The 16,805-nt window shown below is 39.1% G+C and overlaps 1 protein-coding gene across 14 annotated transcripts in view; it reads right to left on the bottom strand.

Moving 5' to 3' along the window:
- The window catches only part of ADD1 (adducin 1), a 112,233-nt gene that overhangs the window by 48,640 nt on the left and 46,788 nt on the right, over positions 1 to 16,805 (bottom strand). For all 14 annotated transcript variants that reach the window (XM_054030821.1, XM_054030827.1, XM_054030830.1 and 11 more), the window contains 3 exons: positions 4,038 to 4,250; positions 3,045 to 3,207; positions 2,008 to 2,159 (listed from right to left, as the gene is read on the bottom strand). In XM_054030821.1, the coding sequence (XP_053886796.1) occupies positions 2,008 to 2,159; positions 3,045 to 3,207; positions 4,038 to 4,232 (510 nt within the window). In that variant the 5' untranslated portion in view covers positions 4,233 to 4,250. The remainder of the gene's footprint in view (positions 1 to 2,007; positions 2,160 to 3,044; positions 3,208 to 4,037; positions 4,251 to 16,805) is intronic.

The following is a 16,805-nucleotide window of genomic DNA, read 5'->3' as shown; positions in this document are numbered from 1 at the left end:
GACCCTAAGTCAAAAAGCAATTAAGGGAGAAAAAAGGCTTGTTTGGTTTCTCCCCTGGAAGAGGTGGATGACTCCTCTGGGAGGTGAGCCTCATACCTTGAGAAATGATGTCACAAAACACATGCAGCTAAGGGGTCAACTGACCATTTAAATTCACGTCTCCCATACCGTGCTTGTACATCCATCTGAAATGTATTTAATTACTGCAATAAAGTACCCAATTAGTATTTTTACACTGGCATTATTTCCCTTATACACTTGCCAATTTTGCCTTCGATAGTTTTACTACAGTTTTATTATCATTCCTTATACTGAGGCACATCAGCTTGGATGGCTCACTGTCACCTCAAGCTTGACATGGCCACAACCAAGAAGCTTCTCACTTAAATCCAGTCTGCTAGCCCGTTTTTCATTAGGGTTGATAATACTACCATCCTCCTCATAACTTGAGGATGGGGGAAAGGGTAGATGGAGAGTGGTTAAAATTTAACCCTTCCCTCTCCTTTTCACCTTTCATCTAGGCATTGAAGATGTACTGTTGCTTTTTAATCACATTTCTAAAAATTTCTTTCTATGCTTATTGCCAAATCATTCTTCCATGTCAGAATCAACCCTTGCCTTGAATACTGCAATCTCTCTCGGGACCTTTTGATGCTAACCTTGCCCTCTACAGTCCATCCAAAATGCTGCTGTCAAAATCATCTTTCATACACCAATGTCAGCAACCTCACCGGCTCCCCACTGCACTATGCATCAACTCCAAACTTCTTATAGCCTTGTTTCAGAGACCCTACATCTTTGCCAGCAGCTCCTTTCATGTGCCTTTGTCCTCACTACTCTACCAGTGATGCCAGTCTTTATATACCTACCTCTATACCTACTCTGAGCCATGAAAGAAGGTATGGATATGTTTATGAACTTTATGCTTAGAAAGGCACCCTTTTACTTCATTCAAGTCTCTCTTACAGTATCAATTCTGTCAGCTCACCTATCCAAAGTGATGGGAGAGGTATAAAAAAAATTGTTAACAGAACCATTAAGATGTTTATATCCTTTAACAAGAAAACTACGTGATCTTATTAGCATCACTGTTGCTTTTCAATGAACCTTTTCCCTTATTTATGACCCTCACTGGTTGTGTCATGGCTGGGCAAAAGCTATTTGTTTTTACAAAGTGCGCACCACTGATTTTAGATACTCAAGAAAATACTTATCAGTAATAATAAATGTCATTATTAATTTAAATAGTAACATTAGTCATCTAAACCAACTGAAAAAATAATTAAGGGCAGCCACTGTAATATGCCAGAACAACAACTTCATATATGGAATATCCATAAACAATTCAGCTCTGTTATGAAGACAATAGACTGGATTTCCTACTACAGCTGTGATTCTAATGACAACACCCATTTTAGCCCCTCATCTGGCTCATGAAATCTCCCTGCGCTGCCAGTCATTCTGTCAAGTATTATTATAAGTGCCAGTAATTACTCACTCAGTCACAATGAAGATAGCTGGCAGAGTGTGTTAAGCTAAGTGTTCTAAGATCAAATGTACCAGGGGTTTCTGATTCTCAGAAAGGGTTACTATTGTACTATAGGCATTTTCATAATTTTCAATAATATTTAAATAAATGATTAACAAAAATAGACACTTTATTATATTGAAAAAGAACCCTAAGAAGTTGCCTACTGAATGGTAAATAAAAATTATTCATTCCACTTAAGACATTAAATGCTTGAGCCTTTGAAAAACAAAAAACAAAAAATGTGTTTCATCATGAGGACTTTGGTGTACAGTCTCTTAAGACTCTATTCAAGCTAATCTGGCTGACATCCAAGCTGTTCTATTCTTAATTCTTGACATGCCGTGATGAATCTCTTCTCTATTATACTGTTTTCAATACCACTTCATTTCTGTTGCAATCAATAAGAGAGAGGGAAACAGGTGGAAAATATCCCTCTATAGAACAATTGTTTAGCTATGTGTTGATCCAATACTCACTGTTATATGATTGTAAATAAGCTGAGACCACCCAAAGAGATCTGCTAGTCTGTAGAAAGCTGCTAATTTACATCGCAATAACTTCTCCCCTTTCTCATAAGCAATGGAATCTGACCCTCTAAGGTCATTCACTGGTGTCACCATGCCAAGACCTAAAAAGGAAGAAGTATATGTAAATCATATGCTTAATATCTCTGTTAATGTCTAACAACATTCTGCCACATTTACTGTAGCTGTTTCTATACTGCTACTGACAGTTGATTGAACAACCAAAGAAGTCAAAAATTATACTTTCTAGCCTCCACCAGCTAGACCTCTGATAATGAGCATTTCATTTTTGCATGGACTGCCCATTTGGTAAAGATTTGTTAAATACAGATAGCACTATTCAGCTGTATTGCAGATTTATTAGTGACAGTGTATTTTTCAATTAACATGTCTAATTTAAAAGGGCTTTAATATAAACCAGGGGTTCTCAAACTTCATTGCACTGCGATCCCCTTCTGACAACAAAAATTATTACATGACCCCAGGAAGGAGGACCGAAGATAGAGCCCCTCCGCCCTGGGCAGCGGGGCCAAAGCTGAAGCCCAAGCTTGAGGGCTTCAGCCCTGGGTGGGTGGGGGCTGTGACCTGAGACACGTCGCCCAAGGCTGAAGCCCTAAGTACGGCTTCAGCCCTGGGTGGTGGGGCTTGGACTTTTGGCTTCAGTCACAGGCCCCAGCAAGTCTAATGCCAACCCTGGTGACCCCATTAAAACCGGGTCATGACCCACTTTGGGGTTCCGAGTCACTGTTTCAGAACTGTTGATATAAACAATATACACAAATAATTATTCTTTATATCACTCCAGCATTTACAAGTTACTTTAACTGATTTGCTTGTTTATTTTTACAGCATCTCTGCAAACAAAATGGGCTGGTATTTCAGCTTGTTCACAACATTGTACCTTCATTTCAAAACTTCCTTAAAAATAATTCAAGTACCCATTACAAGTTGTGGCACCTCTTTACCACAAATGATCTCTGTACACTCACTCATGTTTAATGCAGCCATTCCACCTTGTGGTGCCGCTGGGTAGACATTTGGTATATTTGTTGTCATGAAATCTGCAATCTGCTGTAAAGCCAACAAGCCTGTTGGGTTTTTTCCTTTCTTAAACTGTTCCTGGATCATGGATTCCAATTCTTCACAAAAGGCCTAGCAACAAAGTATTGGATATTGTTAAACATCACAAAATTGCAGAACCATAACCAACCAGATTGCTAGCCTCACACATTCCTTCCCTTCTGAGCACTCTTCAGAGGGAAACACACTGCACACTACCCCCCGCCAAGTCAGCTGGTGGCAGATTTATTGGACCTGTTTCTGTCACTTAAAAATTTTGCTCTCCGCAGTTACAAGTGGCATGAGTTTTATCAGCCTTTGCAAACTAACAATTTCCCCCTGATCAGGAAGAAGGATAATACAATATGTATGACTGTTAGACATGAAGCAGAGAGCTAAAGCTTGCAGGAAGGGGGAACAAACTGAAATAGGGGTATTAGCTGGTGGGATCAATACAACAGGATTGCTGCCTACCTGAAAGGTGACAACCCTAATTATGACATCACAAAACATGCATACCAATTCTTCTCAGAAAAGACATTTCATGAAAAGTGAGTCTTGTAACCCACTTATTAGCTATGCAAAGACGAAACTGCCAAATGAAGAGAAAGCTATCTGAGCAAAGAGCAGATTTTAGTCAAGGACACATATTTAAGTACCAAATTTAAATCAATCACTTTATCCTCTGGCTTCCCTTCTGGAAACAAAGGGTATCAAATATCTACTGAATATTTCACTAAGTAATGACATATGAGGAAAAGTTACAAGAGCAAAATATGTGTACCTTGGCTAAACAACAATTAAGAGTTGAAGTAATTACAAATATTTGGGTTTAAAACATTAAAAAGCAAGGAGGAATTTACAATGGAAAGTAACCAAAATCAGAATATATAACACTGAGGGAAAATATGGTATTTTCTTACTGGGCTTTGCAGAATCATGGAGACTCTCTTCTTTTGTTCCATCATGTTGAAATCTTGGCGCAGGTCAGGAGCCATATTCCTCTCTCGCAAGTACTCGGGGTTATTTTCATCAACTCGATCAAAATACCTTTCTTTGTGAGGCGCTGTTGTTGGGGGTGGTGAAGTCACCACCGTTGCACTGGAATCACCATTCATAGCAGAATTTTAAGGGTCCTAGGGAAAAATCAAACCAAGAAAAAAGTTAGAACCTAGACTGATAAGTATTTATAAGTCAGCAACACAGATCTGTATTCAAACATGTGCTTGGTTTCAACACAGCGCAAAATCAAGAACTAAATTAGTTTGGCTTCCACACTGCATATGCCACAGTTTTAATAGTATGCATGGAGGAAGCCAGGTATATTTTGTTAAATTAAAAAGTACATAAAAAGTAGTATATACTCAGGCATATAATTTTGAAGTAGTAAGGTGGAAAGTCAAACAAGACCGCTATTCAAATAGTCTCTACTATAGGCTCTCCATGTAACAATGCATCTTTAGTTATGCGTTCAGTTTTTTTCCCATAGACAATACTAGAAGGGTGAAGTCCCGAATATGAAGTTTTCAAATGTACAACAATGACACTCAGATATGCATATAAAGTGGTACAAAATGACATGTAAGATTCAATATTCCCAATATCAATACTGAAATGGAATCACCAGGTTATACTGACTACTTCAGTCCAAACTATGGTGAATTATATAGTTAGACAGCAATATTTGGGAAGCATTTTTAAAAAGACATTTAAAGAAAATTATAATGGTTTGTATTTAAAATATTAAATGTAGTTAACTGAAGACTACTTGGAGAAATTCTCTTACATTGCTGTCCCTCCAGAGTGTCCTGGTATTGTTAAAATTTAAATTATTTATAAGGATTTCTTTTAGCAGTATATGCTCTCATATTCTTACTCACATTGCACCAGAGCGTTCACAAGATTTTAAAAGCTAAAAAACCCGTTATTTTACTACATAGGCAAAAAGCAAACACCAAAATAAAACAAAGGTCAGATTAAGTAGCCCACAAGCAAGCTTTGTTTTAAATTATTTCTCATTTTTAAGCTGTGTTCCTATCAGAGTATATTGCAAAGCTCCTTTTGTAGCTATTTTATAGCAGCTGATCTCTTGTTTAATTACAGCCTTTTATACCAAAAATTATCGCCCCAACCACATGGCCTGATTTTCAGAACTACAGAGCTCCCACAAATCCCACTGAAGTCAATGGGAACTGCAGGAGCTCAGCTTTGAAGTCTCCAAAACTAACTGCCCTATTATGTGAACATTATGTTTAGGATATGTCTATAAAAATATAAATAAGTGTTTCATACTTTTGTACTCAAAGCAGTAAAAAATATATCATGTTTGCTAATACTGCAGAATTAACTTGGTTTTTTATCTTGTGATTTACAATTTTGAAATGGATTTAAGAGAAACTATATCAAAAGACATGCATGTGAAAAAAAAAGTTCTTGTGAAAAGCAAATACTATGTTTATTCTAAATATGTTCTGATTAGAGCCCATCACTGCAGTATCAGAGTCCTTTTTTGGGAATTTGATACCAGAGGGAAAAAAAATTGAGACTTATCCTAATACTCTGTATTGTATTTGTAATGAATGGTGTTAAGCAAGGCTTGTGCTCTCACTTATGCTATTTACCATTCTCTTTGGTGCCACGGTGCTAGATTCTTTCAAAGACTGTGACTGAAGTATTTACATGCAATTCTGCACAGATGGCAGTATCTTCAATCTCCAGTGTCTACATGCTTACACTAAAGTGACTGACTTGCTCATTAGGGAGTTCCTCTTCGCTAATGACTGTGCACTCAACAGCATGTAGCATCAAAGATATGCAGCATCTAGTCAATTGCTTTTCTAGATTGGTAATGTGATTTGGACTCTATCAGCCCCAAGAAAACCAAAGTACTTTACCAGCCTGCTCCAGGAAAAATGTATTCTGTCCCTGAAATCGCAATTCCTGACACACTACTTAATGTGGTAGAAAAAAATTGCTATCTTGGCATCATTGGGGGGGAGGGATAGCTCAGTGGTTTGAGCATTTGCCTGCTAAACCCAGGGTTGTGAGTTCAATCCTTGAGGGGGCCACTTGGGGATCTGGGGCAAAATCAGTACTTGGTCCTGCTAGTGAAGGGAGGGGGCTGGACTCAATGACCTTTCAAGGACAGTTCTAGGAGATGGGATATCTCCATTAATTATTATTATCATTTTATTGCGTAATGCCATGATCAATGATGAAATCATGCAGAGCATTTCTAAAGCCAGTTCTGCCTATGGTTGACTTTGTCGCTACCTGTGGAATGACATTCAACTTCACACTAAGATTAGTTTCTATTGTGAAATCATGTTAAGTACTCTTGTTTACAACTGTGCAAGATGGACACTATAGCAGGCACTACAGGCAACTAGAGTGTTTTCATATGTGCTGTCTGCATCTCATCTGAAAATCACGTGGTCAGACAAGATACCAAACATTGAAGTCCTGGACAAGGCCAGCCCACAACATTTTGGTACCTGAGGTGGAGAGCTCAAATGACACCCCCATCCCCCCTCGCGTGGGCCAAAACTTTGAAAGGTCTCAATTCTGCCTTCTTCCTGTTCTACTCCTCTCATGGTACTGCTCTACCTACCACAATAAAGGAGAACTAACAACTTAAATTGCCTTGTTCAAAAATTTTAAGTAACACTTAACTTTCAAACGCCTGAACAGCAAATGTAACTTTTCTTGTCTGCATAGTAAACACTGGCATTTTTATCGTTTTGAATAATCAAAGTGGAGCTTTCCGTGCCTTCTTGGTTGCAAAGATTTGAACTGCTTCCTGCTGAAGGTCCACAGCCTGGGCCAGCTCATGCTCTATTGAGATGGTTGCAAGGCCGACTAGCCTCTCCTATGTCATTGTGGAGCGTAGATGTGTTTTTATTAACTTCAGCTTGGAGAAGCTGCGTTATCCACTGGCAACTGTTACAGGAAGTGCTAGAAGTATGCGCAGAGCCACAAAAGCATTTGGAAAGAGGATGGTCATCTTATTTGTGCACATATATTCCAGAACAGCCCTTGGAGTTGATCCTGCTGAAACGTATCGTGAAAGGGCTTTCAGTTCATCACCTAAATCACTTGCATCGATATTGTGCATGTCATCATGTGTCAACACTGTCTCTAGTGCCCTGCATTGCTGGTGTAGGCCTTCTTCAGGTATAGTGAGGAGTTTTGGAATATCATACAACATCCCAAATATACTGCTGTGTTCCTTGAACTGCATGAAACGTTCTTCAACTGACTGTATTGCACAAACTAGCACCTAGTTAAAGAATTCAACTTTGAATTGTTGTTTGGGGTCTCTTATGGAATTATCCCGTGCCTCGTAATCAAAATGTCGTCTTCTTCAGTGACTCTTGCATTCTTGAATGGGTGGGAAAATAGCTTCAGTGTGAAGTTCCTCTGCCAACTTCTGTTCCCTCTTCAGAATGTTTTGAAATCCCTCATTTGAAAACCTCACCCTAGGTTTTGGGTAGCAAGCATTCTCACAATGGCAATGAGCCTCTTCAGAACATTTTGCCAGTAAAGAGACTCTGATGCAATGTTCTCTTGATGCTGATCATCTATGGTGGCCTTTAACCTTAGTCTCATCTTAAGCTCTTTCCACCTATGGAATGCTTTCTGGTGATTTTCTGCCTTCTCATGGCATGCCACATTTCTAGCCAGGTTTTTCCAGTCCTTTGTTCCTGTAGAACCCAATGTGGCTGGAACATCAGACTGGAAGAGTTTGCAACAAAAAGAGTATGCAGCATTCTGGGTTTTTAAGTACATAAGCCCTGGCCTCTCCACTTTGTCACCATTGGGGATTTCATGCCAGTAATGTGTTGGATGGAAACTTCTATTTTCATTGTCTTTGGGGAACGAAGTTTTTCACTTGCTGTGGTCCATGTAGTACAAGGAAGTCCCTCAGGCTACTGCTCAAGTGGGTCCACAGTCCTGGATCATCTAGACATAAGGAACTAAACTCAGCAGCAGCTGTTTCTTGCGCCTCCACCACACTCTTCTCTGACCTACACTTTTCTTCAGGAATGTGCATGGTTACATCTATTTGAGATGGAGATATGGATGCTGAAGTAGCTGCCAGGTCACCTGCACTCTGACTAACTGGAAGATCAGGCACCTCCTCACCACTCACATTCTCACTGGGGCCGGAAGGCTCACCGAGAACATTTGTGTCTATGTATCTCAGGAGAGCTCCTTCCTGCTTAGATAGAAAAGCTTCCTTTGCTTTCTTCTTTTTCTGAATGCTGCCCCAGAGGGGCATTTTCTTCTTCTTCTCCTTCTCCCCCGCCAGCATTATCTTGATCACCTGTATATAACAACAGAACCTTCATTCTTCCTAAAAACATGTTTCTTCCTGGAAGCCATTCACTGATAAGTAGTTAAATAAGACCAACTCTATATAACATTTGAGACTGTGCCTTCCAATTCCTGAACATCCAGCCTGTTTATCTGCATTATGTTATCCCATCAAATTTTGACTAAGCTTTTTGGAGTAGAGATAAGATTTTCCTTCATTTGCCATACAGGCAAATGTACTGAAAAGGACTGAAAAACTGACATAACTTAATACACAAAGTAGTTTACTCATAGTTGTAAAATTGATTTTTGCTGAATAGGTCAGTATAATATGACCCTGTATTATAAATACATAGTGTATGCAGGACTTGAAGATCCTTGCCCCTCAGAGTAGGTAGAAATTTTGCCCAAACAAATGGGCCCAGAGAGCAACTAGTGCCTTTCCTCGTGGGAGGAAAAGACAAAAGGAACCAAATAGCCAGAGAACTGCTGTGGTATCTTGCTAAAGTCATCCCGTTCCCCCATTCTGATATCTAAGAATAGCATAACTTTAGATCATAAAAGTGCCTGTTGGTGTCATTGCCTAGAGATACTAACAGGAAACCCAATATACAATTCAGATTTAAGAATCACATCTGGTCAGTTATACAGATCAATTCCAGGAAGAGATGGTAGAATGAGGGAGGAGGACAACCCAGACACTACTAGTTTTTCAAGAGGGGATGATGCATAACACAGAGAGGCTTGAACTGCTAGCTCTTCTGCAGGAAGGGAGGAGCAGGGGAACAGAGCACTCCAAACACAGCATCTCCTTTATGAAGGCAGAAAGGAGCCGTGCCTAGAGCCACTCCTGCTTTCCCTAAAGGGAATAAAACAGAAAATAGGAAGTGAGAGCAGAACTGCCACATACATACTTCTGTAGTTACTTCAGAAAGAGGTTGGGCACATCTTGAACAGCTTCAGTGCTGAATGCTGCAAGAGGTGAAATGGTAAGGCGGAACTGGCTGCACTTTTCCCTATCTGCAGGATTTACAGAACAGACTTATGATAGCAGTGGGTAGCATCTACTGGAGAACTTCTTGCTCTTTTGGAGAGCTCCATTCTAAGTCAAAGGAGCCTGATAGTAAAAATAAATCCCATCAGGCAGGTAACCTTTGAAGAGATATTTCAAGTCAACCTTACACCAAATCTTTCACAGTTCAGTCACAAAAAAAGCTGAACTTGTGATCTAGGAAAGAGCAGCCTTTACCTGTTTTTGATCAGTAAGTCACCTTTGCCTGTGCAAACTAGGGAGAACTACAGGACTCAAAGCAGAATGATTTATTAAGTCAGTTTTCTGTCTGTATTTGGTATCCACTGCAGAGATACAGGGAATAAAGCAGAACCATCATTCCTTTCCTAAGAATTCTCTGCTCCACACATTACCCACAACCAGTTTTGCCTTAAGCTAACTGAACAAACTGCCTGGTTTTTACTGTCTAAAACTGTGATTATTTTCCATATTCTCATTTCATATTGGTTTTGATATCCCCTGAACTAGTCACAGCATTTTTTGCTTTGAGGTATGTGTATTCTTGTAGAGCAAGTAGGTCTGAGCACGCACACTTGTTAAGAAACAAACAAGCCCTTTAGGATACTTAACAGAGAAAAGAAATAACCACTCATCTCTTCCCTGCTTTTGAGCAGAGGTCAATCATTCACTCTTAAAAGCTTAAAGACTGATCGCAACTTTAAATTACCATTAGCACCTAAATTAAAGGTCTCCATAAATCAACCATGAAGACATTTGTGCCAGCACAATAAGTGTCTCTTCCTCTGCCCTTAATCCAAGAAACCCATCTCTCCTTGGAAGAATTTTTAAATCTTCTATGCCTTACCGCCCTGAGACATCCTCTCTCCTGTCCCACTTCCATGCTCCCTCTGTAATTCCCAGAAACCTTGCCCTAACATTCCTTCTCCCTTTCCACGTACTACTCTAGCTCACCCAGATTCACTCCACTCTCTTCTGTGCACCACTCTGCTTACATCTGCACCGTACCTCTCAACTCCTTCCATCTTGTTCCAAGCTCTCTCCCCGCATTCCTATTCCATTACACTTTCTCTTTATGACATGCTATTTTATAATCCGAAAGAAGAAGGTAGATTGGACTAAAATGCAGAAAACTGCACATGGTAAGTTAACATTTGGTGAGGGAGACCAACCCTTTGGCCATTCCTCCTTCTACCCTCCCTTTCATGATTTTCTTGCCTCCCTTTTTTTGTTCCCCTACCTACACACTTGACTAAAATGCATCTCTTACATTTTATTTTGGAGACTACATTTAGACAGTTGCAGCACACCTTCCAGGCAGAAGCATTGGTCAGCAGGTGGCATTCATAAATTGAACATAGAGCTCCTACCTATCTCTGAAGCCAAGTGAATAATTTGTTTAACAAGTCTAAACTCCACAGTCCTAGCAAAGAAAAATGGGATTTCAACACTGGAAAACTGGGTTCAGCAGTAACGTACATTTAGGTCAGCAAAGTAAAGCACACTGCTTAACTAGATCAAAATTTACACTGCATTCATGGACATCTAGGAACCCAAATCATAATGGCCAAGATTTTGAAGAAGATATCTAGTGATTTTTGCCACCAACCTGAGACAATTTAAAGGGGGTTGATTTTCAGAAGGCGAATGCTCAGCACTTAATGAAAGTCAGGCCCTTTAAGGTGTCTCCAGTTGGGCACCCAAAATTACTACTCACTTTTGACTATCTTAGCCAATGGCACTTATGCCTTCAAACCATTATACAAACAGAATGTACTTAATTCTCAATAACAGTAATATGAGAAGAAAACAGACTGATATATTTTAAGGCCAAAAAGACCATTATAATCATCCAATCTGACCTTTGCTTAACAGAAGCTACAGAATTTGACAAAGGGATTCCTGCATTGAGCCCAATCACTTTTACCTAGTTTCCCATCCTACAAAATAAAGTAAGAAACAAGACAAATGGCTTGTCCATGGCCACACCGGGAGCACAGCCAGAATTAGAAATGAAGAGGACCTACTAGTTCTGTTCTCAGTCTACATTAATATAAAATAAATAAAAATAAATTTTGAGTAAATTCTTTAAGTATCATACAACAGTTCCACTACAAGGTGAGGATTCTATGTTAATTTAAAAGTCAACAATGCTTTTATTTATTGCAAAAAGATTAGTTCATCAATAGTTGATATTATTAAAAGAGCAGAAGTTTAGCTGGCAGCTGATAATGCTTGACATTGATTGTATGTTTGAAAAAAACCTGAGTGCTGCAAATTAACTTTATGTTGGTTTATTTATTTCAGACCAGTCTTAGAGTAACAGAAACTCCATATTTTTATGCATAGTGAACAAGAAGAACGAACAATGAGTTACATTCACTAAGGAAATCTTTTTAATAAAATGTGAAGAGTGGAAAAATAATTTGAAAAGGCAAAAACAGTACTATTAAACGTAATAGCATAAAAACCTCATCATACCATATTCTACTCTCAATAGCTCTATTGAGAGTTTAGTCCCAAACTGATATACCCCCAAAGAGTAACCTTTGAAAACTATTGTGTAGCCAGTACTAATTTATATTAGTTTTTTAAAAATCTGAAACACTTACTGCACTTCTGTGATATTTTCTATGTGGTGCATATATAGACCACCCTTATTTCAAGGGATATATGAAACAACCTGCAATAACAGTCTTTCATTATTACTTCCACTTATTTCAAATTATTTTGAAAATTACAGAGGTCAAAGCTGTTTTCAAAAGGTTCGCATCATTAGACACAACATTGATTCTGCTTCACTGTTTCCCTTTTGCATGAGACTGATGCCAGCCTGACAAGGTAATATCAAAATGGGAATTTGGTATCTTGCTAAAGTCATCCAGTTCATTCCCCCACTTTGATATCTAAGAATAAAATATCTTTAGCTCGTAAGAGGGCCTGTTGGTATGTCATTGCCTAGAGATAGTAATAGGAAACCCAATATACAATTCAGATTTAAGAATCACATCTGGTCAGTTATATAGATCAATTCCAGTACATCCAAGCCCACTGCACATTATTAGCATATATATGGCTTGATTTCTAAGGTTCAGTTTCCTTCACTTTGGCTAGTAATTAGAGCTAATAAAAGACTATTTTTCAGTGTAATACTGGCCGGTTCCATTCTGAAAGATGTCTGCCAACTCATTCATGGTACTTCCACTGACAATAAGGTAAGGATTTTTTAATCTGAAGCAAGCCAGAGAGATTTGACAAAACTTTACAGGATCCCTCACAATTTGTACCTGTTAACTTAGTTAGAAACCTCCCCCCACTCTTTTTTTGGGGGGGGAGGGGGAAAGAGGTGGAGTCTGACTGGCAGTCCAATCAGAACCCAGATCATATATGGAAATGAGATCATAAAGACAAAGAAGCAGTACAGGCTTTGCTTTGCTAGGCACATACGTATTCATTCTGTGCCGCTGAATGTCCTGTGCTGATCCAAAAAGCTAAACAAGAATGGGCTCTCTAGATTTCTCCCCAAAATTAATGCCTTGCCTATACTTAAAAGGTTTCCCAATATAGCTATACAAGCAAACCCTACTAATGTACATACAATTTAAAAGGGCAAAAAAGTCCTTTTGCTGGTATTATATCAGTCCCCTGAGCGGATATAACTACATTAGGATTGCCAATTTTGGTTCGACGTATTCCTGGAGATTTAATTACGACAATCTTTAATTAAAGATTAATCTTTAATTCTTGGAGACTCCAGGCCAATCCTGGAGGGTTGGCAACCCTAAACTGCATCTACACTTGGGCTTTTCCTGGCATATCTATGTTGATGGGTCTCAGGATTCCAGAAATCGGACATTGCAGTTTAGAAATGCCTTAAAAAAAAAAAAAGCAAGCCTCAGCTAAGGCCAAATCGAGGGCAAGTGAAGAGCAAGTATACAATTTATTTCTAATTCATTGGCTCCAACACTTCAGGATATCCAAGTTCAGTCAGTAAACATGAAAGAGGCTAGGGCCCTGTAGAAAAAAATAGTATGTGTTCATATAATTAAAGACTGTATCATAATACATACAGAAAAGAGCTGATTTAAGACTGCACAGGCAACTTTAAGCATCTCCTAACTTTTGAGTGCTTGACTTTGCAACTGTAATGTTCTTTTAATGTATTTTTTGTATATAGTATATAATTACAGCTTTATCATATCTTACACTACAGCACTTTGATTACCTTTTTACCTCAGTGTTTCCTACATATTTGCTCTTGCTTTTTTTAAAAAAACGTTTTAGAAACACATTTATTCAATCATTTGCCATAGAAAAATTAGCAAAACTATACAGTGTAGAAACAAGTTATTTATGATAGCCCATTAAAGTTTCCATCTTTTTCAACAAGTGTATTCTTCAGTATGAACATTTTGGCCGTGTTGTACTTGAGTTTCTTCTTGGCATTTCAAATGTTTCCTGTTGAACTTCAAAAAGGAAAAGCTGGCACCATCTTAGGAAGCCCAAGAGCTAATAAAGCAAGTTCATGATCGGACTAGTTAGCAGGCAGAATAAGTCTTTAACAAATCGAACAATCATTTTCCTTTTATCCAAACAATCCTAGCTGACTTATATCTTCTAAGCTTTCTCTTCTCTTTGTCTGCAACAGGAAGAGATTATTTCACAAGCAGGAACATTTATTGCTGTCCTTAGAATCCTAATAAAACTGGTTGTTTGCACAAAACAGAATTGCTCACTTGAACTGGCATGAAGTACAAATGTCATCTTCATGTTTGATACCAAAAGACATTGTGAATTCAAGACTGGACTCTTACATGGTTTATACCAAACACTATCAAAAGCTTAACTTGCCAGAGGTGATGCATTTTATGGGTGGAGCATTACGCCAGTCTTGGAGACGACAGATTCTGGCAAGCAGAAATATGAGAGAGAGAGAGAGAGAGAGAGAAAAAAGAGACAGAAAAATTGAGTCTGGTGGAGAAAGCTAATTATACAAAGATTCACTTAAGCTACAGCATTTAGAAACTCTATCAGCAAGTATTCCCCATTATCAGCCTGATCCAAAGCCCACTGAAGTCAGTAGGAGGACTTTAACCATATAGTATTAGAATGCATTACAATATTAGATGAAGATTAATATGGACAGGCTCGAAGACAGATGCCACCAGCAAAACAATTCGAAGTGGACACTGAGGTCTATAGTTTGTGGTCTACAGTTTGTAACTGGTGTCCACATGCACACTGTGCATTGTCTCGCATCTTTCAGAGGTGTGAGAGATGACAACATCTGCCATGCGATATTCTGAAATGGCTCAATGTAGACCATTGCTTCCAGGATAGATTGAAGTCTGGAAGATCCTGATTAAACCCAATCCCAAAAAGGCTTGCAAGAGTTCAAGTGTCTTCAGAACAGTCTGGAGGTTCTCGTGAATTGGTAAATTCAGGTTGGCCCTGGTTTGTTTGTACTCATAAGCTATATGTGTGTCTCCAGATGTTGAGCGTGGGTACATGTTCCTGAGTGGGCAATCACCGAACAGGTGTTGATTTTAATGTTCCAGTTATAATTCTCATCATGATATTAAGCTGCATGTCCAGAGATTTGGTGAGCTATCTGCCCAGACTGGTGAGCAATATTCAGCGACTGAGTATACCAGTGATAGAGTTGCTGCTCTAAATGTGTGTGGGCATTGGCACCTCACGTTGCACCTGTTTTTATCTTTTTTCGCATCTTTTCCAGATTAGCATTAAAAGTAAAGCTTGTATCCAAAGTTACACCCAAGTAGTTCAGATAGGGTTCATTTCAGATCCATTAACTGCAAAAGGTAACATTAAGCAGTTCCTTGGTGGCTTTATTGATTAGATAAAAAGCTATTACCAAGGTTTTGTAGGCACTGGGATGGAGCTTCCAATTTTGAAATTATTCTGCCATTATCTTGAGGTCGGTGGAGAGAATATCACTGATGGTGGTGAGGTCTTTGCCATGTACTGCAAGAACAATTTGGTCAGCACAAATGAACTTACATGAAACTGTGTCAGGCAAGTCACTAATGCAGATGCTGACTAGTGAAGGAATCAGCACAGATGCTTGGGGTAAGTCACCACAGACCTCTGAACTGCCCATTCAACAGGAAGCGATATTTACAGTTGCTCAACTTATGGCCAGGAGTCTCATAGTACTACAGCATTTGATGACTCTTGATGCCTTGAGTAATAGCCCATATCTCCATACTGTATCACAGACAGCAAACAAATCAATCAATGCTGTTCCAGTTTTTAGATTCCACTGGAAACCAGTTTTGATGTAATTAATAATGGCAAGAACCTGGTCGCAGTAACTTCATTCTGATCTAAAACTGACCTATTCCTTTGGCAGGATGGCCTCAAAGATAGGGGTAAGACAGGTCAGTAAAACTCTTTCCATTAATTTACGAGTTATGGAGAAGAGTGATATTGGGCAATTGCTGGCACCACCAGTTGGTGGTTTCCCTGTGTGAGGAGGGCAATCACTATCGCCTCCCACCGGCTTTTTGGGATCTTCCCCATCGAATGTATGGCGACGCTTAGGTCTGCCAACCATGCTTGTCCCTTTGGCCCCAAATTCTTAAAGAATTACCAGCAGCTTTTCTACTCTTAGTGGCCATAAGGGATTGGTTTATTTCTTCTGTAGTATATGGGGACAATAGTGGTGAAATGGCAGGACTTTGTTGGACACCTAGAAAAAGCTCCTTCTGAACCTGCTGACTAATCAGCTTGTCAGTTCTAGTCTATAAATTACAGAGAAGGTGTGAGGTGACAGCATTGGCTGTCACTTTCGGTTGATGGTGTTTACTGAGTCAGCAGCTCCAAGTTTACAAAGGAGTGCCCAAGCTTTGCGATTGGAACATGAGGAAAGTCAAGATCCTACACTTTCCATTTCTTCAGGCAGGTAGTGTTCAATGTCTATTAGTCCTTTTGTTGTGTCTGGATCACCACTTTTCTCATATTCCTTGAAGACTAGCTGCCACCAAACAGAATAGACCTTGCAATAGCCACGAGGACTATTTCACAGAAACTTTGAGAAGAAAGTGAACAATGTGGTCACAGTTTTCTGCGATCAGCTTGATACGATGTATCTTGTCTTCAATTTCTGTAGTATGTGCAACCCAGTTCTACTACTATAAACCAGAACGAGAGAATTTCCTATTCTGATTATTTTCAGAGTAAAAATTACAATAGCCTTTACAGTAGCTCCTTGCTTAACGTTGTAGTTATGTTCCTGAAAAATGTGACTTTAAGCGAAACGATGTTAAGCGAATCCAATTTCCCCATAAGAATTAATGTAAATGGGGGGGCCAGAAAAAAGAGA

The sequence above is a fragment of the Malaclemys terrapin genome, chromosome 5 (assembly GCF_027887155.1).
Source record: "Malaclemys terrapin pileata isolate rMalTer1 chromosome 5, rMalTer1.hap1, whole genome shotgun sequence".
NCBI lineage: Eukaryota > Metazoa > Chordata > Testudines > Emydidae > Malaclemys > Malaclemys terrapin.
This window is presented reverse-complemented; position numbering and strand designations above follow the sequence as displayed.